The 26,361-nt window shown below is 40.5% G+C and overlaps 1 protein-coding gene across 17 annotated transcripts in view; it reads left to right on the top strand.

Moving 5' to 3' along the window:
- LOC132895315 (formin-binding protein 1) overlaps nucleotides 1-26,361 on the top strand; it is a 259,445-nt gene that overhangs the window by 226,547 nt on the left and 6,537 nt on the right. For 5 of the 17 annotated variants that reach the window (XM_060935743.1, XM_060935739.1, XM_060935748.1 and 2 more), the window contains 6 exons: nucleotides 17,216-17,230; nucleotides 17,517-17,552; nucleotides 21,866-21,975; nucleotides 23,557-23,689; nucleotides 23,809-23,936; nucleotides 24,879-25,024. In XM_060935743.1, coding sequence (XP_060791726.1) covers nucleotides 17,216-17,230; nucleotides 17,517-17,552; nucleotides 21,866-21,975; nucleotides 23,557-23,689; nucleotides 23,809-23,936; nucleotides 24,879-25,024 — 568 coding nt within the window. The remainder of the gene's footprint in view (nucleotides 1-17,215; nucleotides 17,231-17,516; nucleotides 17,553-21,865; nucleotides 21,976-23,556; nucleotides 23,690-23,808; nucleotides 23,937-24,878; nucleotides 25,025-26,361) is intronic. The other 12 variants (XM_060935745.1, XM_060935749.1, XM_060935753.1 and 9 more) reach the window with 6 other exon arrangements.

Consider the following 26,361-nt stretch of genomic DNA (forward strand, 5'->3'; position numbering starts at 1 on the left):
CAAATAATGTGCATGAAATCGCTTGCTTTGTGCAGTCAAGCAGACAGAGGAAGTCTGTGTGCACATGCGCAGGTTTACCTTCTTCTTCTTTTGAGTTTTACGGCAGCTGGCATCCACAATGTTGCATTACTGCCATCTACACCTTGACCGTGCACTGACATTTACATCATTCTGTCACTAATCAAACTGCTGATCACACCAAGGTGTTCACTGACTGCTGATATTTATTAGTTTGGTCCTGTGTTTCCTTTCCTTCACAACACAACGTCTTTTCTTCTCACTTTCCGTTACTGTAGTTAGTCTTTCATGTTTAATTCGCACACTCATGTTCTCTATTTTTCTCTCCTGTTTCAAAGTTGTATCCCACAATGCCTTGCACGAACGGGGAAAGCCCACCACATGATGCATGAATCTTGAATTGCATCATGGTGAAGCAAGAAAAAATAGCAGAGAATTTACGGCCATGTGGCCCTAAATTCATTAATTGTTCTATTTTTAACAAACTAATAAAATTGGAAGTCTGTGATTTGAATTCAGTAGCTTTCGGTCCACTAAACAAAAATATTTAGGTGTCGGGGAAAATTCTTTTTATGACCTACGCTTGAAAAATCTGAAAGGCAGTTTACTTTTAATAATTTTAAGTACATTTTTAGGATTAGATTTCGCTCCTAGTCAGCAAAACACATGTTTCAAGTGGGGAAAGAGACATAATCCCACAGTGAATTATTCTGGAAAATGTGTAAATTATAGATGGTCAGTGGAGTTTGTGATCTGATCAGAAGTAACAGTGAAGTTATCTATGAAGGTGCCCACAATTCAAGGTTTCTTATGACTTAACTACAAATATCTAAACACACCGAAGAACTGGATTTTCAGTCCATGTTTCAGGATTAACTTGTCAACAATTGATACATAAAATGCAGAGCAGCAGAAAACGAAAGTTTAATATTTGACACTAATTCTGACTTCTCATCCCTAAACAATCAGAATGAACCCTTTGCTATATCAAGAAGAGTATTTTATTTCGATTATTGCGACCATTCTACATTGAAATGAGAGTTATGCGAAAGGACTTTAGATTCGTGCTCAAAGACTTAAGATTTGCATGAAAAGACTTTTGTGCTAAATGACCAGATACTGATGAAATCGGCAAAATGAAGTTTTTAAAAAAAGCCGTATTATGTCATACCTTCTGCCTCATGGTTAAATATGTCAACAGAAAATAAAGACAGACTTGAAAAATATACTGTTCAGGTGATGTGAGGAGAAAACACCACATCTCATAGTTGAAATGTTGGCCAAGAGCATGTTGTCATTTTATCAAGAGCACACACATGATGTGCTGATAAAAATCTTTTCATTTCCCTTCTTCTGTATTAATGCGATTAAGTAGCTTACTAGCTCAGACATTGTTACGTTACTTTAGCGAGCATTTTGTAACCTCATCAATTACATATCCAAAAAACCAAAACAGGCTTTTTCCTTGCCCACTAGGGCTAATGAATTTGTTTTTTGTTCACCCCACAACTGTTTCTCTGTAAGTGTTGTAGTGTGACTTTTTGCATGTAAGCCTGGCTTATAGTACTCGAGTCCGACTCGTGCCCTCATTTTAAGGACTCGTGACTTGACTTGGACTTGCGCACTGATGACTCGGACTTGGACTCGGACTCTTGCATTAACTGCATTCAGACTCATAAATTGGAGAGGAGGACTCTGATTTTTTCTTTATTTTTTGTAACATGCCACAATAATTTGGCATAAGATATTTATATCTACATTAATTTTTATACTAATTTTGTGCAAGAGAATGCACATTCCCCTATTTATATGTCATGTTCAGGAACAAACTAATATTAATGGCGCTAAAATGCCTGGTGAGAACACCCCTAGGATTGTCCGCTTTGCTTATACAGACTTCTCGTGCAGTGGGAAAAAATGCACTGCTATGTGTTCCGTATGTAGAAGAACTATCGAGGAGATGACGGGGACAACCTCGAACTTCAATCATCATTTGGTAAGACTCTACCCAGAGAAATAAGTGACACACTGTTGCCCCTTTTCCACCAAATCAGTTCCAGGGCTGGTTGGAACCGGGTTTTCTGTTTCCACTGACAAAGAACTGGCTCTGGGGCCAGAAAAACCGGTTCCAGGCTAGCACCAACTCTCTGCTGGGCCAGAGGAAAGAACCACTTACGTCAGCAGGGGGGCGGAGTTGTTAAGACCGACAACAATAACAAGACCGCAAAAGATTGCCATTTTTAAGCGACGAGAAGCAGCAGCTGTACAAACGCGAAGTCATCCATTATTGTTGTTGTTGTTGTTGCTGCTGCTTCTTCCGCGTTGTTTTTGCTTCGATATTCGCGCCAAGGTTTATGCAAACGTAGTGACGTAACTGATGTATACAGCGACGTAATGACGTATACAACGATGTAACTGACGTATACAGCGACGTAATGACGTGTCTTCTCTTAGCACCGTGAGCGATGGAAAAGCAAGCTGGTTCTCAGCTGGCTCGCAAGTTGAACGAGTTGTGAACCAGCACCAGCACTGGCTCCGAACCAGCCCTGGAACTGATTTGGTGGAAAAGGGGTACATGTTCATTGCTCTGTTGATAGTGGGGCTTGCTAACCGATGAACTAGCTAGTGTTAAGCCTCCCTCATGTTATTTGCCCTGTTGATAGTGGGCAGGGCTTGGTGAGCAATGAACAAGCTTTTTATCTGTAGCCTATGAACTAAAATGGGGCTGTCAAGCAGTAACGGTAGTCCAACGCAATAGCAGAGACAGTTTCACATAAAGGCAGCAACAGCCACCGTCAAATGGTGCAGTTGGAGTCTTTTTCTCAGACTCAACTCGGCTCAGTCGTGGACTTGACTCGGACTCGATGCAGATCAGTAGTGGACTCGACTCAAAATTCTCTTTAATGACTCGGACTTGAACACTGGGGAGTCGAGACTGGTCTCAGACTTGACGTTTAGTGACTCGACTACAACACTGATGTAAGGATTAGTGTAAAACTTCTGTTAAACCCCTTAACCATGATAAAGTAACTAGTGTTATCTTCTGCATGTATTGTCTTGTGTTACTCAATGATCGTGAGGTAAGTTAGCATGCACGCGACAGTAGCTTATTTAATTGACAATGTTTAGTAAAACAAGTAAGGTGACGAAGTCAAATTGAGGGTAAAGTGACTGTTGTAAGCCCAGGTAAGTACAATGGTGCTTGAAAGTATGTGAATCCTTTAGAATTTTCTATATTTCTGCATAAATATGACCTCAAACATCATCAGATTTTCACACAACTCCTAAAAGTAGATAAAGAGAACTCAGTTAAACAAATGAGATAAAAATATTATACCTGGTCATTTATTTACTGAGGAAAATGATCCAATATTTCCTATCTGTGAGTGGCAAAAGTATGTGAACCTCTAGGATTAGTAGTTAATTTGAAGGTGAAATTAGAGTCAGGTGTTTTCAATCAATGGGATGACAATCAGGTGAGAGTGGACACCCTGTTTTATTTAAAGAACAGGGATCTATCAAAGTCTGATCTTCACAACGCATGTTTGTGGAAGTGTATCATGGCACAAACAAAGGAGATTTCTGAGGACCTCAGAAAAAGCGTTGTTGATGCTCATCAGGCTGGAAAAGGGTACAAAACCATCTCTAAAGAGTTTGGACTCCACTAATCCACAATCAGACAGATTGTATACAAATGGAGGAAATTCAAGACCATTGTTACCCTCCCCAGGAGTGGTCGACCAACAAAGATCACTCCAAGAGCAAGGCGTGTAATAGTCGGAGAGGTCACAAAGGACCTCAGGGTAACTTCTAAGCAACTGAAGGCCTCTCTCACATTGGCTAATGTTAATGTTCATGAGTCCACCATCAGGAGAACACTGAACAACAATGGTGTGCATGGCAGGGTTGCAAGGAGAAAGCCACTGCTTTCCAAAAAGAACATTGCTGCTCATCTGCAATTTGCTGAAGATCACATGGACAACCCAGAAGGCTATAGGAAAAATGTTTTGTGGACGGACGAGACCAAAATAGAATTTTTGGTTTAAATGAGAAGCGTTATGTTTGGAGAAAGGAAAACACTGCATTCCAGCATAAAAACCTTATCCCATCTGTGAAACATGGTGGTGGTAGTATCATGGTTTGGGCCTTTTTTGTTGCATCTGGGCCAGGACGGCTTGCCATCATTGATGGAACAATGAATTCTGAATTACACCTGCACATTCTAAAGGAAAATGTCAGGACATCTGTCCATGAACTGAATCTCAAGAGAAGGTGGGTCATGCAGCAAGACAATGACCCTAAGCACACAAGTTGTTCTACCAAAAAATGGTTAAAGAAGAATAAAGTTAATGTTTTGGAATGGCCAAGTCAAAGTCTTGACCTTAATCCAATTGAAATGTCGTGGAAGGACCTGAAGCGAGCAGTTCATGTGAGGAAACTCATCAACATCCCGGAGTTGAAGCTGTTCTGTACGGAGGAATGGGCTAAAATTCCTCCAAGCCGGTGTGCAGGACTGATCAACAGTTAGCGGAAACGTTTAGTTGCAGTTATTGCTACACAAGGGGGTCACACCAGATACTGAAAGCAAAGGTTCACATACTTTTGCCACTCACAGATATGTAATATTGGATCATTTTAATCAATAAATAAATCTCATCTCATTATCTCTAGCCGCTTTATCCTTCTACAGGGTCGCAGGCAAGCTGGAGCCTATCCCAGCTGACTACAGGCGAAAGGCGGGATACACCCTGGACAAGTCGCCAGGTCATCACAGGGCTGACACATAGACACAGACAACCATTCACACTCACATTCACACCTACGGTCAATTTAGAGTCACCGGTTAACCTAACCTGCATGTCTTTGGACTGTGGGGGAAACCGGAGCACCCGGAGGAAACCCACGCGGACACGGGGAGAACATGCAAACTCCACACAGAAAGGCCCTCGCCGGCCCCGGGGCTCGAACCCAGGTCCTTCTTGCTGTGAGGCGACAGCGCTAACCACTACACCACCGTGCCGCCCCTCAATAAATAAATGACCAAGTATAATATTTTTGTCTCATTTGTTTAACTGGGTTCTCTTTATCTACTTTTAGGACTTGTGTGAAAATCTGATGATGTTTTAGGTCATATTTATGCAGAAATATAGAAAATTCTAAAGGGTTCACAAACTTTCAAACACCACTGTATATAAACTACAGATCTTAATCAGTTTGTTTACATGCACACTAATATTCCACTATTATTCTGAATATGACCATAATCAGAATTTAATACCGGTCATGCAAACAACACAGCCTGCTGGATATTCCAAATTTGGCCACCTTCTGAATTTAGCATTTTCCAATCAAGACATGTGGAATATGCTGATATTATCTTGGTTTTAAGAGAATTCTTTAGGCATGTATATAATGCATTTGGAATATGCGTTTTTACGGTGTATTGGGATTTTTCCAGCACTTTGTGACACACGGCCTTTTGCCTGTTTGCGGTCAGCTCTGCATATTGAACACAAACCAACTAGCTAACACTTTACAAGGCTGGGGTAGAGATGCTGCATGTAAACTCGAATACAGTATTAGTGGAATATTCATTTTCATTAGCCATGTAAACAGCTTACTAGGAATGTTGCCTATTTTGAAATGAGGGTAAAAATGGAGTGTTTTGTGCATGTAAATCTTGTTATTGCATTAGGAATTCTGAGGTTAACACTTTGTTTAAGCTTTTTTAAATTGAGTTTTTTGGTGTCCCCCCCCCCCCCCCCCCCCCCCCAAAAAAAGTAATGGATACAAAAAAAAGAGCTTAAAAAAATCATTCAGTGTGCACTCGGTCATCTATCTAGGGCTCGCTGACAGTGAGTTATGTTTCCAAAAAGTGGTATTTAATAGAAGAGGTCATCAGTAAACCTTAAAATATCATTGGGACAGTGTATAAAAGAAACTGTGTAACATAAAAACAAAAATGGTACATGATGCACTACTGGAGTATGCACTGTCTAGTAATGTGCAAAAAATGAGGTATGAGGTTAAATACGGAAATGTGTATGAGATGAAATACGCTCATTGACAGCCTGACAAAAAAGGCAGCAGTGTTACACAAACATGAGCTCCAGCTATGTATTACACATACAGTCCTGTGCAAAAGTCTTAGGCGCATGTAAAGAAATGCTGTAGACCAAAAATAGCTTAAAAATAATGAAATTAAATGTTTTCAACCTTAAAAAATATACTATAAACAGCAGTAAGCCATAATAAATGAAACAAAGTCAATATTTGGTTTGAGATGACCCTTTGCTTTTTTTTTAAAAAAAAAAATAGTAGTCTCAGGTCAAGTGAGTGCAGTTTTATAAGGAAATGAGCTGTAGGTTTTACTGAGCATCTTGAAGAACCAGCCACAGTTCTTCTGGACACTTTGTCACTCGCTTCTTAATTTTGCACCAAAATCCAGCAGCCTTCATTATGTTTTCTTTTTTAATCTGAAAAGTGGTCTCTTATGTAATATGCTGCTCAGATACAAACTTTTTTTCTGTAACATTTAATTTTGTGCTGGAAAACAAACGTTTGAAACTCTAAAACGTTTTTGTACTGACTCGATAATGTAGAAGTCATAAAATAGAAATCTATAACAAAGTTTATATGAAAAAAAATAGGGTGCCTAATACTTTTGCACAGTATTGTACATATCATAGCTAATACAGTATTACTAATAGCTAATACATGATTGACTGTTATGGTTCATTCAAATGGAACTTGTGTTTTCAATGAACTTGCACACATGCAGCGCTGTTGATAGGCATCTGGGAAAAGAGGAAGTTAAGCATGGTAGCTCGTGACGCTAATGAATTAGCAAGTTGGCACATAACCAGCAGTTCTTTTACAAAGAAAGTGTCAGTTTAAAGAGACATTGACTGAAAATGTGATGCTGACAAATTTCAAATTTTCATGCCATAAAAGTGAGGTATTTTGAGGGGCGTATGCTCACAGTGCATCAATAGTACAAACAGTCCTTTTCTTGAAAAAAAAGCTGTTTTCTTTTTATAAAGAAAATTAATTAGACATTAATTTTATCATAGAGTCATAGAATAAGACCATAGGATGGAAAAAAACAGCTTGCTTTCAAAAAAACCTGAAATAGTGAAACAGGAAACTCAGATATTGTTGTGTGTCAGTTATGGAACAGGAAGTAGATATTTCCGAAAAAGGAAGTGTGCTGGTTTGCAGTACCACTTCAATATGTGGACTGTCCTCTGACCAAAATTTCCTGAAGTATTGCTTCCCCCTTTTCACGTGCATGGACACACGTGTGTGCGCGCACACACACACACACACGCATACACACACACACACACACACACACACAGAGGAATCAGGGTCACACAGATTGGTAGGTTTGAAGAACTGATGCTACTGGACAAGTCAGAACGGCGTCCTTGAGTCTACAAGCGGAGGAGGTACTGACTAAGGATTGAATACTGACAGAGAGAGAGAAAAGTTTGATGTAAACTGGGAGGCAAAGAACCAAAGGGAAATAGGGACCACAGAAATAAAAGCAAGAGCTTTGTAAATGTTATCATCCCACATGCTAAATTGCTCCTTCATCCACCCACCCATCAGAGCTTCGAGCTTTAAGCTTCTCCTGTTGTTATCTACAGCAAGGGTTTTCAATCTGTGGGCCAGACACCCCCCCGTCCCCCGAAGAGAGGGCAAGCATTGGTCAGGGATGGGGCACAAGATTGTAAAATAAAGTTAACAAATGAATGTCTTTGGCTCATGCATGCAAGTGAAAAAGATGGAAACTACAGCAAATTTGTCCCTCTGGTAGTTATTAGCAGTTCATTATTTGTCCACTAGAGGGTGCATCGATGTCACTAGTAGTAGTAGAATAAGCAGTAACAAGCCACAAACATAGCAGGAATGCAACATTTGTTTGTACAAAACACAAAAGCCTAAAGGGCAGCTGCTTTTTGCCATCTAGTCTGTTTTCAGAAAATTTAAGGTTACAGTAACATTTATGTTCTTTGAAAGACAAGTCACTTCTATTGCCTTGGGTCAACATTCACAGGCAACTTTACTTAGGAAATCCTGAAGACCAAGGTTTGTTTAAAACCACACTGATTGATCCCATTGCTGTGTGACTCAATAGAGTTAAAAAGAATCACACATTGAAATGCAATGTAGAGCAGTTGATTTACATTCACTTCTTTTCCCCCTCATTTTCTCTCCAATTTGTTAACCTGCCAATTTCCACACACCAGAAAGCCCTCCCCTATCATATGACAGCTACCAACTGGATAGGGTGTATTCTAGCACACTTCCTTTGAGACATGCAAAGCAAGTCAATGACATCTCTTTGAACTGGGCAGCATAACACTGGCAGGAGTGCGCTATCTGCCCTGTTCTGCATACAATTCGCTGTTGTCCTTGTGATCGCAGATTTAAGTGAATCAAAAGTTGGGGAGGGGGGAGCATAGCCAAAAAAGGTTGAAAACCCTTGATCTATAGTGTAAATGGTTCACGTCTATTTGTATTTGTTTGTGTTTTGTTGGCAAGAAGAATATATAGAAGTATACCACAGGATACAGAAGTTACATAATCAGTTGAGTAAGTGTGTGTACATAAGTGTGTGTACATATGTACATAAGCAGTTAGTCAATTAGCGTATATTTTAGGAAGTGATCATTGTTTTGTCACGTATTTCAACTTGAAATTATTTGTAAAATAATGCAAATGCCAATCCAGGCTTTAGTGTCTCTGGGTGTCTGTCTGGTTTTGTGTGTGAAAGCTGCTGGGACACTATAAGCTGCCAGAACAGTTTCAGTGTGCCATAGCATTGTTTCTACATCTCTGGAGCTGTACTATAAGTATCATTCTTCCAAAAGATATGGTGTTTTGATGATAGTGGTGGAGAAGGTTGTCAAACACATCACTCAAAAAAGTCCCATAAGAGCTCAATTGGTTTGGGGACTGGGGAGGATATAACATCATACTGTATATTTTACATCATTTTTATATTCATTAAAAACCATTCAGTGAGACTTAATGCTCTTTGGAGAAGGGCAGGGTCATCTTAGAAGACAGCACTCTCATCAGGATAGAAATATTTCATCATAGGATAAAGGCTATCATTCATATTTGCAGTGAGCCTTCGCTTCTTCTAAGGGCACAAGTGGACCCAAAACCATGCAAGCAATATTTTCTGTAAAGCAGATCTGAGCTGCCGCCTTTCCTTTAATTTGACACCTGTCTGCACTCTGAGGAAATAGCTTTTGGAATAATGGTGTCCCGTCTCTCTGGTGCAGTTCCAGAGATATAATTTAAGATTAATAATTAAGATTTACTTTGAAAAATAAACCACAAAGCTGGATATTTATACATAGATTTTTTTTTACTGCCTCACAGCTCCAGGTTCCTTATTAATGAAGAATGATGGAATCCTGTTGAAAAAAATATCAGTTTATGAATATAATGATTTGAAGAACTGTTTAAATTAAAAGTTTTTGGTAGTGTCTCAGTCTATGGATCTTATTGTACATTTTTGATAATCTCAATTCTGGAGTAGATTACATCAAAATTAATCTATGTATCCAGTACTCTGTGTGTGTGTGTGTGTGTGTGTGTGTGTGTGTGTGTGTGTGTGTGTGTGTGCGCGCGCGCGCACGCGTGTGTGTGCACACACACATTGGCTTGATAAGAATATCTTCCTTGCTGCAGTCTCCACAGTCCCTTCACTATGATAAAGAGCTGATGAAGAGGACTCTTGGCCGGCCTACTTATGCTTTTGAGGCCAGGCAATATGTTGTAAGTGTGTGAGAGTGTTTCTGTTATTCAACAAAGACTTGGTAAGAATATTATGCGAGAGTGATTGGAAGGGTGTGCGTGTGCATGCGTGTGTATGTGTGTGCGCACGTTGGAATGAGTCGATAGTTGTGGAATCATATGCGTGACCTACAGACATAACCTCATTTAGTGTTTTAATGTATTTTAAACAAAACACAATGGCAAATAAGAAGGTGATGGACACATTGGGTTTTTTGCATTCCCTAAATGAGGTTAGTGTCTGTCTTCGATCAACTTGAATAGACTTGCAATCATGTGATTTAAATATAGCAATATTATCATGTCTGCTTATGGCCCTGCCCCCTGTCACTTCCTCTAGAGCCATGTCACTCAGAGCTTTCTAGCTGTGAATCAGCTTGCTTAGGAGGGGTTAATTCACAAAGTGTCACAAGTGCAATTCCTGAAATGAATTGATGGATCCAAAGGCCAGCAAGCACTTTGTGAACTTTGACCTTTCTGGTACTTTTCCATGTGTGGGTATGTCTCCGAATTTACCCCATTCCTTCTTTATGTCATGAAGAGTGCAGCTGTCTGTTTGAAATCCGTCCTGTAGCTTCAATACGTGCATATTTACATATTTGTGCTGAATGTATACAAAAATATGTCATGTTACAGTTTGTGTAAAGTCTCATTAAAGTGTGTCAAAATCACCAACGTAGACTGGGTTGAGTTCAACCAAAGCATTGTAGCATTAGGGTCATCTTCTTTTAGCTGTGTTAGTGTTGCACAACGTGGAAAGATTATCCTTCATAAAACATGTCATGCTTCCCTCTAATGGGAGAACATTATTATCCAAGTGCAGAATTTTGTCATAAGGACGTTTCCAGACAAATGTTTCATAATGTGCAGCCATGGCCTAAAGGTTAGAGAAGCAGCCTTGGACCCAAAGGATTGCTGGTTTGATTCCCTGGATTGGCAGGAAAATCCATGGCTGAAGTGCCCTTGGGCAGGGCACCTAACCCCCACTTGATCCACAGGCCCTGGATATGCGTGTGTTTGTTGTACATCGCTCTGGATGAGAGCGTCTGCTAAATGCCTGTAATGTAATAATTTTTAAGCAAAATGTGACGCAGTGTTTTTTTTTCTTTCAGCTATTATGTTGAATATTGAAGCAGCAAGATGATACTATCAATATCTTTACTAGTTTTAGTTATTTAGTATGGAACACATACAGGCTATGTTAACGCTGCTCCTGAATAAGTCACGTCTTATCACACGGTCTTTGTTCTTTATTCATCTACTTTCCAAGTTCATTTGGCTTTTTAAAAACAATTTCTAACCAATTTCTGGCCTTCTAATTTAAACAGAAGCTTTCTTTATGCTCGTGCACTAGTGTCTTATTCTAAAAAAAAAAAAGAAAGCTCTCTTGTGTTATTGTGCTACAGTGTATTAAGGACATGAATGTATATGGTATGAAGATGAACATTTATCTCGTCAACAGGAAATAACTATTTTTCATCACCATCTGTATTCCGTCATGATTTTGACTGTGCGCTGCTATCGTTCTCTTTCTCCTGTCTTCATTTAGTGCTTTTCTGTCATTATCTATTTTCTGTCCTATTACAGCTGTGCTTACTTTCTTAGGCATTGCCTAGCTAGTGCTTTAGAACCCCCACACACCTCCTTGTAATCATTTAACATCAAAAATGTGTTTGTTTTTTTTTTCATTAAAACCTGATGAAGTTCACTACCATTCAGACAGTGAAAATGCAGTGCCAAGTGTGATTCTTTCTCACTAGGCTTCTCGAATGCTCATTAACACTTCAAAATTTCATGGTTCACAATAAAAAAAAATGTTGTTGTTGTGTGTGTGTGTGTGTGGGGGGGGGGGGGGTTCCCCCAGAAAACACATATTAGGTGGTCAGAATACATTTTGCTTTTAGAAAACTGTTAAAACTTCAAATCAAGGACAGGAAAACATTACTTTGGGTAGATGAAGAAAAACATCTGAAACATGAAAGTGAAAAATGATTTTCTTTATGATGCTTCAAAAAAGTGACACTTTTCACTTTCCACTTTTTATGCGATGTACAGCACCAGTCAAATGTTTGGACACACCTTTGAATTCAGTGGATTTTCTTTATTTTTATTAATTAAGACACTTCATGTCTTAAAGTAATGATGAGTGTTGTTTTTCTTTACTAAGGCCCTGTCCACACGGCAACGGATTCAGGTGACTCCGATACAATTGCTTATCGTTTAGGCCTGGCGTCCACACGGCACCGGCGTTTTGGGTGCCCAAAACGCAATCTTTTTGAGAACGGGTTCCAGAGTGGAAAGATCTGGCAACGTTGCCGTTGTGAAGTCGTCTGGATGAGTAGAACGGATTTGTTTACGATGACGTCACAACCACATGACTGTGAGTGCTTCACGCCGGGTAGAAGTGTAACAAACTCGATGCGAGTTGTCAACAAATCTTATAACTTGGTTCATGAAACGCGCTTACAAAATATTTTCACTGTGAATATTTATTGTGTAATGGTGCAAAGTGAGAGAGAGAGAGAGACTCTGCCCTTAGGGCAGAGTCAATCCCGCCAGCAAAAATAGGGGAAAAAAAAGGAGCGATCTTACCTCTTCAGATGTGGGTTTAAGTCCTACAATACATTCCTCAAAAAGGGCGTAGAAGAAATTAATTCATCAACGTGTATCATTCAATTTATTCCGGACCATTAAAGACGCCGCCTTCCGCGTAGAATCATACGTCATCCTCGTCGCCATATTGGATAGGTCAAAGCGGAGAATAAAGATTCATGTGCTGCGTTTAACTGTACCAACAGGTTTACCGTCCAAACGAGATCATATGGGATTACCTTTCACAGGTGAGAAACAACAAATTAATCCATCAACGTGTATCATTCAATTTATTCCGGACCATTAAAGACGCCGCCTTCCGCGTAGAATCATGTCATCCTCGCTGCCATTTTGGAGAGGTCAGAGCAGAGAATAAAGATTAGCTGCGTTTAACTGTACCAACAGGTTTGCCGTCCAAACGAGATCACATAGGATTACCTTTCACAGGTGAGACTGGAAAAATACTTTTCATTGTATTTGGTCATTATAATGTAATTTTACGAACAGATTTTCCTGACTTTGTGGCTAATATGAAGTCTCGCGCATAATAGTTTATGCGCATGCGTCGTTACTTCTTCTATTGTTCTGGTGTCTCCGAAGGGACCGTCTTACAGCGCCCCTAGAGGTGTGGCATGTGTATTGCATCGTTTTCAGCAAGCGTTGCGTTGCCATATGGACCTGATATTTTACTGATTGTTGCCCATTTGGACGCGATATATTTTTAAATAACATCTCGTTGCCGTTGTCGTGTGGATGTAGCCTTAGGCCCTGTCCACACGGCAACGGATTCAGGTGACTCCGATACAATTGCTTATCGTTTAGGCCTGGCGTCCACACGGCACCGGCGTTTTGGGTGCCCAAAACGCAATCTTTTTGAGAACGGGTTCCAGAGTGGAAAGATCTGGCAACGTTGCCGTTGTGAAGTCGTCTGGATGAGTAGGACGGGTTTGTTTATGATGACGTCACAACCACATGACTGTGAGTGCTTCACGCCGGGTAGAAGTGTAACGAATATCACCAGGAAAAAGCCTTACAGAGCACTAGTGAGAGTGAAACACGAGCTTGGATATTATTATTATTATTATTATTATTATGTTCAGTGTTAGTTCACAGTAGTAATGCAAGAAGCAGAATAGTGACAGTAATAGTGAAGCAAAAACATGCAATTGTACTAACACTGCAGCTCTACAGCAAAATATTCATTTATGAAATGGTCTGATTCTTAACACCAGTAGTGCCAATGATCTTCTCATTGCGATGCGAGTTGTCAACAAATCCTATAACTTGGTTCATGAAACGCGCTTACAAAATATTTTCACTGTGAATATTTATTGTGTAATGGTGCAATCCCGCCAGCAAAAATAGGGGAAAAAAGGAGCGATCTCACCTCTTCAGATGTTGATTTAAGTCCGACAATACATTCCTCAAAAAGGGCGTAGAGGAGCAAATTAATCCAATTTATTCTGGACCATTAAAGACGCCGCCTTCCGCGTAGAATCATACATCAGCCTCGCCGCCATATTGGAGAGGTCAAAGCGGAGAATAAAGATTAGCTGCGTTTAACTGTACCAACAGGTTTACTGTCCAAACGAGATCATATGGGATTACCTTTCACAGGTGAGAAACAACAAATTAATCCATCAACGTGTATCATTCAATTTATTCCGGACCATTGAATACGCCGCCTTCCGCGTAGAATCATACGTCATCCTCGCCGCCATTTTGGATAGGTCAAAGCGGAGAATAAAGATTCATGTGCTGCGTTTAACTGTACCAACAGGTTTACCGTCCAAACGAGATCACATGGGATTACCTTTCACAGGTGAGAAACAACAAATTAATCCATCAACGTGTAGCATTCAATTTATTCCAGACCATTAAAGACGCCACCTTCCGCGTAGAATCATACGTCATCCTCGCCGCCATATTGGAAAGGTCAAAGCGGAGAATAAAGATTAGCTGCGTTTAACTGTACCAACAGGTTTGCCGTCCAAACGAGATCACATGGGATTACCTTTCACAGGTGAGACTGGAAAAATACTTTTCATTGTATTTGGTCATTATAATGTAATTTTACGAACAGATTTTCCTGACTTTGTGGCTAATATGAAGTCTCGCGCATAATAGTTTATGCGCATGCGTCGTTACTTCTTCTATTGTTCTGGTGTCTCCGAAGGGACCGTCTTACAGCGCCCCTAGAGGTGTGGCATGTGTATTGCATCGTTTTCAGCAAGCGTTGCGTTGCCATATGGACCTGATATTTTACTGATCGTTGCCCATTTGGACACGATATATTTTTAAATAACATCTTGTTGCCGTTGTCGTGTGGATGTAGCCTTAGTTGAGCGGTTCTTGACATAATATGGACTACTACAGTTGTGGAATAGGGCTATTTACCATCCATCCATTATCCGTAACCACTCATCCTGTGCAGGGTCACTGGAAAGCTGGAGCCTATCCCAGCTGACTATGGGCAAAAGGCAGGATACACCCTGGACAAGTCGCCAGATCATCACAGGGCTGACACATAGAGACAAACAACCACTCACACTCACATTCACACCTACGGTCAATTCAGAGCCACCAATTAGCCTAACCTGCATGTCTTTGGACTGTGGGAGAAACCCATGCAGACACGGGGAGAACATGCAAACTCCACACAGAAAGGCCCCGTCGCCCACTGGGCTCAAACCCAGAACCTTCTTGCTGTGAGATGACAGTGCTAACCACTACACCACCATGTTGCTGAACCAACCAAGGATGAACTAAAAACTACTCGAAAACAAAACCTCCAAAAATACAAAAAAACAGCAAATAAAATGGAATGAAAGCATTTGATGGTAAGAACGTATCTTATTTTGTTTTTCAAGAATTATTATTGTAGCATTTTTCATAAATTGCTACTGTCATTTCATCAGTTTGTTTACATTCTTCATCTTTGATTTTATTGGACGTTTTGTATGAAGTTTTTATTTATCGAATTTGCAAAAAATAAAAATGCTCTGTTTCTCAAAATCCAGTGAATGTGGATATAATAAAACAGTTATTCCACTCAATCTCATCATACATAGCTTATAGCCAGCTCAGCATGATGTGCCTCGTCTGCTATCAACTCATGTACAACTCGATTTCATGGAATAACTGTTAATTGTCTCAAGAACCCATCAACTAAGGAAAGAAAAAAACGACAGTCCATCATTACTTTAAGACATGAAGTGCTTTTTAATGAATAGAAATAAAGAAAAAACACTGAATGAGAATGTGTGTCCAAACTTTTGACTGGTACTGTATGTAAATGCATTTAAAATGCGCATAATCAGTGATATTGTGAGGTATTCTGTGAGGAGTTGTTTATTTAGCATTTGTTTCGCAGTCAGAGGTAAAGCTGTTCGTTTAACATTTCTAACACAGGACTGTCTTCAGAGAGCTTGATGGTTTCTCTGTGATGTGACAAATTGTACACTTTTTTTTTTGTGTGTGTGTGTTTGTATTAACATCCGGAGAGATAAGAGAGGATGGTGCTGCTATAACATAATTTAGAACAGGAACTAACGTGTTTCAAGGATATTCTGTAACAGATTAAAAAGTCTGATGTGCTGTTTTTGAATTTTAAAAAAATTTAATTGCTGGCAAATTGTTGTGGTCTTAGAAGAATAAAATCACACAACTGTGTCATTTGTTATTTTCCTATAACCGCACACCACACTGTGTTTTATTCCTAACTTAATATTCAAATGTATTTATTTGAATGTAATTCATTCTTATTAATGAATAATTTGTTAACATTGGTGATGCTAAATTATTTCTGAATAATTTTAAAGTCTATCTGCTTTTCACAGTGAGCTCCTAATCATCTGCACTGCAAAAAATATCTTAGCAAGTGAAAATATCTTGAAAATAGTTGAAATGATCTAGCATTTCCTATTAGAAGAATACAAAACACCAATTCTGAGATTATTAAATGAATTAGATTATTAGTTCTAGATTGCATCCAACTTATTCTATGTCTTATCAAGTAAAAATATCTGTCCATGCAGCAAGATAATTTCACTAGTGTTAAGTAATTTTCTATTCAAATTCAGTTTTCAATTTTTTGCAGTGTGCAGCCAAAAGCTCATGAAAGAGCAGGATGTGTAGCTCAGAGCTGTTGGTGAATTTAAACAGTGTGGAACCTTTGGAATGTTGCTGAGCATTACAGCAGTCTAGAACATAAACATGCTAATACACTTAGCTTGCTATGACCAGACGAAATCAGAAGCCAACGTGCAAACAGACAGTTTTAAAATTTTGGTGTCATGACCTGCATAGCATTTGAAAAGTTTTCCTTAGGTGTGCATGATGAAGTATTGAAACTAATTATGATTTGGAATACTGAAATTTTTTTAAAAATATCACTGTCATAATAAGTCCAATATAAAAAGTTCACACTGCCTGCTCTCCGGTTCTTTCTCATTTTTTTGGAAACAACTTTTTTGAAACATCTAAAAACACATCTAGACACATGTTGATCTGTTGAGAACTTAAATTTTGAAATAGCTCCATGACACAGAATATGAACATCTGCAGCCATTACCAGAATGGCACTTTTTGAGCACTTTTTAGTAGTGACCTTCACCAGGGACATCATGATCCAACTTAGAATAGCCGCGCGTGTGTGTGTGTGTGCGCGTGCGTGCGTGCGTGCACGTACTTGTGTCAGTGTGAACAGTGATGCGATATGGCTCCTCTGATGTTGTTTTTCTCTCTCTCTGCTCCTTTCTTCATCATTCTGTCTCTTCTCCTCGAGAAGCTCTCTCTCAAGCTGGTAAGCATGTCGAGAATCGCATAACTTTATTGGCATGACTGTAGCATGCTTGACATCTTCATAACCCACGAAACTGTTTCACTAATGACACCCTGAGTTGTCTTTGATTTTTATGCTTTATTGTTCATTTGCATTTTCAAACTGTGGTGTTTTTTAAACAGTTGGGATCATTTCACTTTTTTATTATAATTAATAACGACACAAAAGTGGTGCTGTCTTATGTTTGTTTGCTTTTTTGTTTTTGTTTTGTGTGTCTTACGTCTGTGGTGGCCATCCCTCTGTTTAGATCTCGCTCAATGCCCACGTGCGGAACCTTATTGAGGTGATCTGAAACCCAACACTGTTCCTCTTGTCTATTTGCTTGCATGTTGAACTGTTTAGTTAAGCACCAGTGACATCCTGACTTTCTTTCACCTAATGGCTACATAACCCTTGAGTAGTTGCCTGGTTTCTAATCCCTTCCTTGAGCTTTAGGCCCTGTCCACACGGCAACGGATTCAGGTGAATCTGATAAAATTGTTTACCGTTTTGGCCTGGCGTCCACACGGCACCGGCATTTTGGGTGCCCCAAAACGAAATCTTTTTAGAACGGGTTCCAGAGTGAAAAAATCTGGCAACGGAGCCGTTGCAAAGCCGTCTGGATGAGTAGAACGGATTTGTTTACGATGACGTCACAACCACGTGCTTCACGCCAGGTAGAAGTGTAACGAACTCGATGCGAGTTGTCAACAAATCCTATAACTTGGTTCATGAAACGCGCTTACAAAATATTTTCACTGTGAATATTTATTGTGTAATGGTGCAAAGTGAGAGAGAGAGAGTGAGAGAATAGCCCTTAGGGCAGAGTCAATCCCACAAGCAAAAATAGGGAAAAAAAAGGAGCGATCTCACCTCTTCAGATGTTGGTTTAAGTCCGACAATACATTCCTCAAAAAGGGCGTAGAAGAACAAAGTAATCCATCAACGTGTAGCATTCAATTTATTCTGGACCATTAAAGAATTCTGGAGGATATCAGAATGTTGGCATACCGGCTTCCATCTACCCCCGTTCATTCCTCTTTCCGCGTCTCCATTCAAAAAACGAGCACGTGATTTAAAGGGACTATATCCATAGGATAGGGAGTGAGAAAGTGTGTGCGTGTGACAGTGACAGGGATAGTCACTGTGCGCATGCGCAGTTATGCGCATGCGTCTACTTCTATTGTTCTGGTGTCTCCGATGGGACCGTCTTACAGCGCACGTAGAGGTGTGGCATGTGTATTGCATCGTTTTCAGCAAGCGTTGCGTTGCCATATGAACCTGATATTTTACTGATCCATTGCCCATGTGGACGCGATATTTAAAAAAAAAATCTTGTTGCCGTTGTCGTGTGGATGTAGCCTTAGTTTAGAGGTGTGTGCAGGACTGTTTGTTTTTTCACCCCTTCGTCGAGCTCATAATTATTACTTTGTGTGAACCTGACCACAATATTTTCACATGAATTTAGTTGGGTTTATTTGTCAAACTGGATGCAAATTAGTAATTTAAACCACAGTGACCCTGGCCAGGGTAATGCATTTATTAAAAATGAGTGAGTGAATGAAGCAGTAAATGCATCACTCAACACTGTACCCTTGTCACATCCCGTAAACTTTCATGTTAATTAACGTGGCCTTTTGTTTGATCCTGTGAGCTTCATATCAGATCATGCACTCCCGGAACTATTTCTTTGGGTCCCGCTGGATCCCAGGACCTAAACACACCTCTATTTTAGTCCACACAGATGCTTTCTATTAACATTAGAGTGCAGTTTAGCTGCCAACATGTAAAGCAACAAAATTTTTATAATAATGTTTTTTGTACAGTATGTACATTTCCTTTCACCATGTTATGTCAGTTAGTTAAATCAGAGAATTCACTGGTGAAATCGCAGATAAAATGGACCCTTCCATTAAATTGTAAACACCACCAGAGAGATTAAAAAAAAAAAACAAATCTGAAGTATATATCTATTTTAGTAAATTCATTTATAAGAGAAACTTAAAATTTATCACAGAAGCTCAAATTATGTAAAAAGAGCTGAACTAATAGATTAATTCATTTATTTATTCAGATAAACTTATAAAATAAAGAAAAGTAAAAGAAAGCTCAGACATACTAACAATGAGCCTCCTGTATATGAATTAAAGCAATTTAAGTAACATGATTGACAAATACAGATGCATGCTTTACATTATCATTTGCATGAGTATTTTGGGTTGGTGAATTTTATTAAGGTAATAAACCTTGTTAGTATTGCATGTATACTTTTTTTTTTTGCATGCTAGACCAAGGGAAAGGGGTTAGGTTTGAACCCCCAGGTACAAATACATGTACATGTACATGTACCTGGAATGGCAGCAATGTCCTGATGTGGACCTGTTTCCATGATCATCTGGCTCAGGTGATAAACCTGCCAGACACATTGAGTGTCCACAGTACAGCGCACTGACATTTTCTGAATGACATTTGAATTGGAGTTCACACTGATCTGCAGTTCTAACTGGTAACTTTAACTGTAACTATTGGCCCTTTTCCACTACCCTTTTTCAGCTCGCTTCAGCTCACTTCAGCCCGACACGGCTCGCGTTTCGACTACCAAAAACCAGCACGACTCAGCTCGCTTCAGCCCTGCTTAGCCCCTAAAACTCGCACCGTTTTGGAGTGGGGCTGAAGCGAGACAAAGCGAGCCGAGTGAGGCTGGGGGCGTGAGCAGACACTCCCCTGTGCACTGATTGGTGAGGAGGAGTGTCCTCACATGCCCACACACGCCCCGCGAGCACGCTGGGATCTGTAAACACCGTAAACCCGGAAGAAGAATTACGAATTACGAGAATTTCTGAGGCAGCACGGTGGTGTAGTGGTTAGCGCTGTCGCCTCACAGCAAGAAGGTCCTGGGTTCGAGCCCCGGGGCCGGCGAGGGCCTTTCTGTGTGGAGTTTGCATGTTCTCCCCGTGTCCGCGTGGGTTTCCTCCGGGTGCTCCGGTTTCCCCCACAGTCCAAAGACATGCAGGTTAGGTTAACTGGTGACTCTAAATTGACCGTAGGTATGAATGTGAGTGTGAATGGTTGTCTGTGTCTATGTGTCAGCCCTGTGATGACCTGGCGACTTGTCCAGGGTGTACCCCGCCTTTCGCCCGTAGTCAGCTGGGATAGGCTCCAGCTTGCCTGCGACCCTGTAGAAGGATAAAGCGGCTAGAGATAATGAGATGAGATGAGAATTTCTGAAGCCTTATGCGCCTCGCCTCATCTATACGCTCTTGCCAGTATCTGTCCGCGTTGTCGGTGACAACAAGCCACAGCACCAAGACCAGCAACACTAACGACTCCATGTCCTCCATGTTTATTGTTTACTATTCGGGTCGTGAGACTACCGCTTAAAAGCTCACTGATGTCACGGTTTGCGCTGATTAACGACATCACGTGACGTCCACCCACTTTCGCTAACTCCACCCAATGTGTCCACCCACTTCCAGCCAGTACGGTTCAGCGCGGTTGTAGTCGAAATGCAACTCCAACAGCCCCACTCAGCCCGACTCAGCACGGCACGGCTCAGCCCGACTCAGCCGCGTTTGTAGTGGAAAAGCGGCATATAACAACTAGAACAAGAATAACTGGCTGGCTGTCATAATGTACAACAACTAAGTCTTGGATACAGTTGAAAGGATTTTCAAACATACTGATATTTAAATTGAAATAAAAAAACTGTCATGGATGAATATAGGGATATAGGCAGGCAGTAACACAAATGCAGTTTTGGGCCCAAGTCAGGTGGAAAAATGTACTGGATTGTGAACATCCCATCTTCTTTTGCACATCTTCTGACCACAGAAACAGCAACTGAGTGCAAACAGGGACTGGATTCTATGCAGCTAAATTAGCAATATTTTTAGGTTAATCACCAAATTCTACTTGTGCCAGCAACAACCTTAGAGCACTAAGGTCGATAAATAGATTGTCATGTTTTATTTCAATACCATAAATAAATAGAGTTATTTTGATCACAAGTTAATTAAAAAAACAGCTCTAACTTTTTGGATTAGGTTTAAATGGACATCAGAAACTAGAATCTCTTATCTTTAAAACCTTTTGATTATAACATGCATCTTCATCTCTCACTTCTAGCAGAGCATCCACTTTACTGGGGTATTTAACCAAATTACAAGACCAGTACAATATGCATATAGACATGCTCTCTTCCTACGCATTCAGAGACCTGCAAATAATATACATCTGAAAAATAACTGCTACAGACTCCAGAATGATGTAATGGAAAACAGAGTGTAACTCAACAACAACTGATATACATCAGTGCAGGAAACAGGAATTTAGCTACTTAAAAAAAATGAGTGATCTGGCTCAAATTCTGATGAGAATCCTAAAATCCTACTTAAATGCTATTATTTCAGAAAACTACATCAAAATACCAAAACCCCAAATCTGACCTTTGATATTTATAATAAGGAGGAAAGCATCATCTAAAAATCTACCGAAAGATGATTACCTGAATCTCCATCACTTTTTTGCTCACTTAGCATCGGTAAGTATAGCATCAGCAGTACATTCAGATAAGATACTGATTCTCCTTTTTTCTGTTTCCCTCTGTCCTGCTTTCAGGGTGCGAATCCAGAGGATTTCAGTCACTTGCCTCCGGAACAGAGGAGGAAGAAACTCCAAGCGAAGATCGATGACATTAATAAAGACATACAGAAAGAGTTGGACCAGAAGTACATACATGCAGACACACACTTACATATAAAATATAGGGTTGTGTTCTGATCCTGCAACTCATGACAATATATTACCAACTTATGTAATAATCAGTATTTTTATCCAGCTTCTCAATCTGCTGTGGATGTAATTAAAACAGAAATGAACACCAAAATATAATTTTAAAAACGTATTTATTAGAATACATTGCGTAATCTACAGTGCATATGGTGTAATACACTGTACATATGGTGATGCAGTGGTTAGCACTGTTGCATCACAGCAAGCAGGTTCTGGGTTCGAACCTGCTGGCTGACTGGGACTTTTCTGTGTGGAGTTAGCATGTTCTCCTCATGCCTTTGTGGGTTTCTGCTGGGTGTTCTGGTTTTCTCCCACAGTTCAAAGACATGTGGATTAGGTCAACTCTAAATTGCCTGTGAATGCGAGTGTCAGTGTCTTTGTGTTAGCATCATGATAGACTCTCAACCTGTCCAGGCTGTATCCCACCTCTCACCTAATGTCAGCTGGGATTGGCTCCAGCTCAGCCATGACCCTCATTGCATTAGCCATATAGATAATGGATGGACGGAATATACACACATATAGATTGTAGTAAGAAGCAGTTGTATCCATTTCATATTATGGTATAGATAGATGGATGGATGGATGGATGGATGGATGGATGGATGGATGGATATACACATTACAGTAGAAGGTATTGTAATATGTTTACCAGTATTATGTATTCCTAAAAACATACTTAACATTCTATTCAATTTATTTAATTCTATTGCCCAGAAAAATACACACCAAATATACAACGTCAGAGCGGCCATGGCACTGCAGTGATGCGCTAAATCCATCCATCACCGCTTATCTTGTGTAGGGCCGCAGGCAAACTGGAGCCTATCCCAGCTGACTATGGGCGAGGGGCAGGGTACACCCTGGACAACTTACCAGGTCATTGTAGGGCTGACACATAGATACAAACAACCATTCACATCTATGGTCAATTTAGAGCTACCAATTAGCCTAACCTGTATGTCTTTGGGGGAAACCAGAACACCCAGAGGAAACCCACACAGACAACATGCAAACTCCACACAGAAAGGCCCCCATCCACCACTGGGCTCGAACCCAGAACTTTCTTGCTGTGAGGCGACAGTGCTAACCACTACACCACCATGCCACCCCAGAAATTAAAAAGTACACCTCAACTACTTTTAGTGGGGATTGACCCAAATTTGGTCACCTCCCAATTCCCACCCACCAGCGAGCTACAATTCCACTCACCAGGAAACACACCCTGCAGTGCCACAGGGTAAAGTAACACACTTGGAGGAAAGTGCTGTCTGCCCTCTTTTGCATACATGAGCTCACATACACCCACAATTGCATAGTGTAGGCCAGTTTTGCTCCCTTGGCTGTTGACTATGGATGCAAATTATATACATTTTATATATAATTAGAAACTGCTTCAGTACAGCAAAAATGATAACCATAGCCAAAATTATTTGGTCAACTTTTTAATGTCAGTCTATGTGCATAATCATAGTGTCAGTGCAAGTTGATTTTGTGTGTGTGTGTGTTCCCCTCAGAGACGCATTGACTAAAATGAAGGACGTGTATGTGAAGAATCCCCAGATGGGGGATCCGAGCAGCGTGGATCCACGACTTGCAGAGATTGGCCATCACATTGATAAACTACAGGCCGAGCTTCAGAAGTTTGAGGTGCGTATTTGGTTATATATTCCTATGTATAATCCAAGAACAAATAAAACTACATGTGTGCTCTGTTTGTGTGCGCGTGTGTGTGTGTGTGTGTGTGTGTGTGTGTTTACATACTGCAGGGCTGGTTAGCAGAAGTAGAGGGCAGAATGCCGGTGAGAAGTGAAATGACTCAGAGACAAAGTGTTGTGTATGAAACTCAAAACAATACAACAACGGCCAACAATAGCTGTGCTCAGGACCGCGAGAGGTACACACACACACTTGCATGTGTATTCCAGTCTCTGCAGCTATGACATCTCATCTCATCTCATTATCTCTAGCCGCTTTATCCTTCTACAGGGTCGCAGGCAAGCTGGAGCCTATCCCAGCTGACTACGGGCGAGAGGCGGGGTACACCCTGGACAAGTCGCCAGGTCATCACAGGGCTGACACATAGACACAGACAACCATTCACACTCACATTCACACCTACGGTCAATTTAGAGTCACCAGTTAACCTAACCTGCATGTCTTTGGACTGTGGGGGAAACCAGAGCACCCGGAGGAAACCCACGCGGACACGGGGAGAACATGCAAACTCCACACAGAAAGGCCCTCGCCGGCCCCGGGGCTCGAACCCAGGACCTTCTTGCTGTGAGGCGACAGCGCTAACCACTACACCACCGTGCCGCCCCAGCTATGACATATTATTTATAATTTCAATGCAATATTTGTAAGTAACATAGAAGACAGTTCTGTAAATGTGATGTGAAACATAGAAATGAAACTGAAATCAGGTGTTATTACAAAAATGTCCCTGAACTTCACTGTGCACACTGGGTTTTTAAAGAGAGTGAGAGGAGCTGATTTGTTGGGACATCACTGAGGCGCATCTAACCTCCTCCTGAGAATGTGTGTCAATGTTTTGCAGAAAAACTAGTACTGCTTAAAATGTTTTGAAAAAAATAAATATATATATATATATATATATATATATATATATATATATGTATATATGTATATGTTAATATTAGTTTACCTTTATACTATCAAAGATGCACATATCAACTAGTTTTATTACACACCTGATTTGCTGCTTAGGTGGTAGAGTGCTCATTTCTGTGCTGAGTAGTGCTGTTGCTATAGTTACTCTGTGTGTGTGTGTGTGTGTGTGTGTGTGTGTGTGTGTGTGTGTGTGTGTGTGATGGAGCAGTCCAGATGGTAGCTACACTGAGGAACAGAGCTCTGAAGTCCAGACAAAGGTTCAGACTGATCCAGAGTTTGACGAGTTTGATGATGCTGAGGAAGAAATGCTGCCCACCATCGGAACCTGCAAAGCTCTCTACCCGTTTGAAGGTAACACACACGCAGAGTATTTCTCTAGGGTGACTGCTGAATATTGTGAGTATCTTGTCGTAATTCAGGCAAATCTGATCATTCTACTTGTTTTGTGTCATTTCAAAATTCTAACTTTTTTATTTAAATGCTAATGTGAGCCAGGTGTGGTTTGAATTGTGGACATTGAGTATAAATCATTCAGCATTTAAAATGAAAATATCTCAGTTGAAAACACCAACACCATAATTTCACCACAAATTCAGAGATGCCAACATACTCGATTTGGGTGTAGCATCTACGGATTTGAAGCGCAATTACGATGCTACGTGTAGACCTGAATATAATACGTTTTTCAACCGGTTTTGCCTGTGTATCGATTGAATCAGTATATTTTCGGTGTCCGGACTGTTCACGTGTCATTGTTTACACTGATTCGGATAATTCCGGGAATTTCCATATCCTTATGTTCGCTGCGCTGTGATTGGCTGAGAGGTGACCCGATTCATGCTCTCAGCCAATCACAGTGCGTGTTAAATGCAGTGCTCAGAAACGCACAGTAGTGATGCATAGTCGTCTTCTTGGAAGCAAACTGTCTTCGTCGGTCGTGTTCCAGAACTGAAACTTTCGATTTCTCTCACAAATTAGTGTCAGGTGTGAAGTGAAGACAGACCATGGATTGTGAACGATGGAGTCTCCGCCTAAAAAGAGGAGGCTATATGAACAGCAATTTCTAGCTGAATACGCGGCCAAGTGGCCGTGCATTGTATAGTAGAAACTGGACAATCACCATGCCTACTGTACTCTGTGTTGGTGCGATTTCAGTGTGCGACATGGGTGAAGGAGTGATGTGTACAGCCACACGAAAACCACCAAACACAATTCCTACAAATCAGCTGTCGAGACAACGAAATATTAAGTCTAGACTGGTGCACAGTTCAGGAAGTAAATACAGTATTAATTTTGTTGTTATTGAAAGACCTTTCCATAAATCTTTTGTCTTTACTCTGGCTTTTGTTGTTGACGGCAAGAGTGGTGGCGTACCTTGTGTCTGATTAGCCAAAGAAAAACTGATGATGTGATTATCAGTTCGGGCATTGAACCCAACCAACTCAACTTTTGTTGTTGATCATGATAAAGCTACTGAAACACTGTATTACAGTACAAGCTCTGAACCCTTTTTATCTGAATATCCTCTTAGTTAGCCTAATTTTTCCCCAGAGAGTTTGGATAATTGAGCTTATACTGTACAGTAAAATCTGCATTTATTTTCCTCAAAATGGCCGAGATTGCATCTCTGAGCTTCCCTGAAATTTGGTTGAGGCCCCCAGACCCCAGACCAGATGGGAAGCTTCGCT

This window comes from Neoarius graeffei, chromosome 12 (assembly GCF_027579695.1).
Source record: "Neoarius graeffei isolate fNeoGra1 chromosome 12, fNeoGra1.pri, whole genome shotgun sequence".
Taxonomy (NCBI): Eukaryota; Metazoa; Chordata; class Actinopteri; order Siluriformes; family Ariidae; genus Neoarius; species Neoarius graeffei.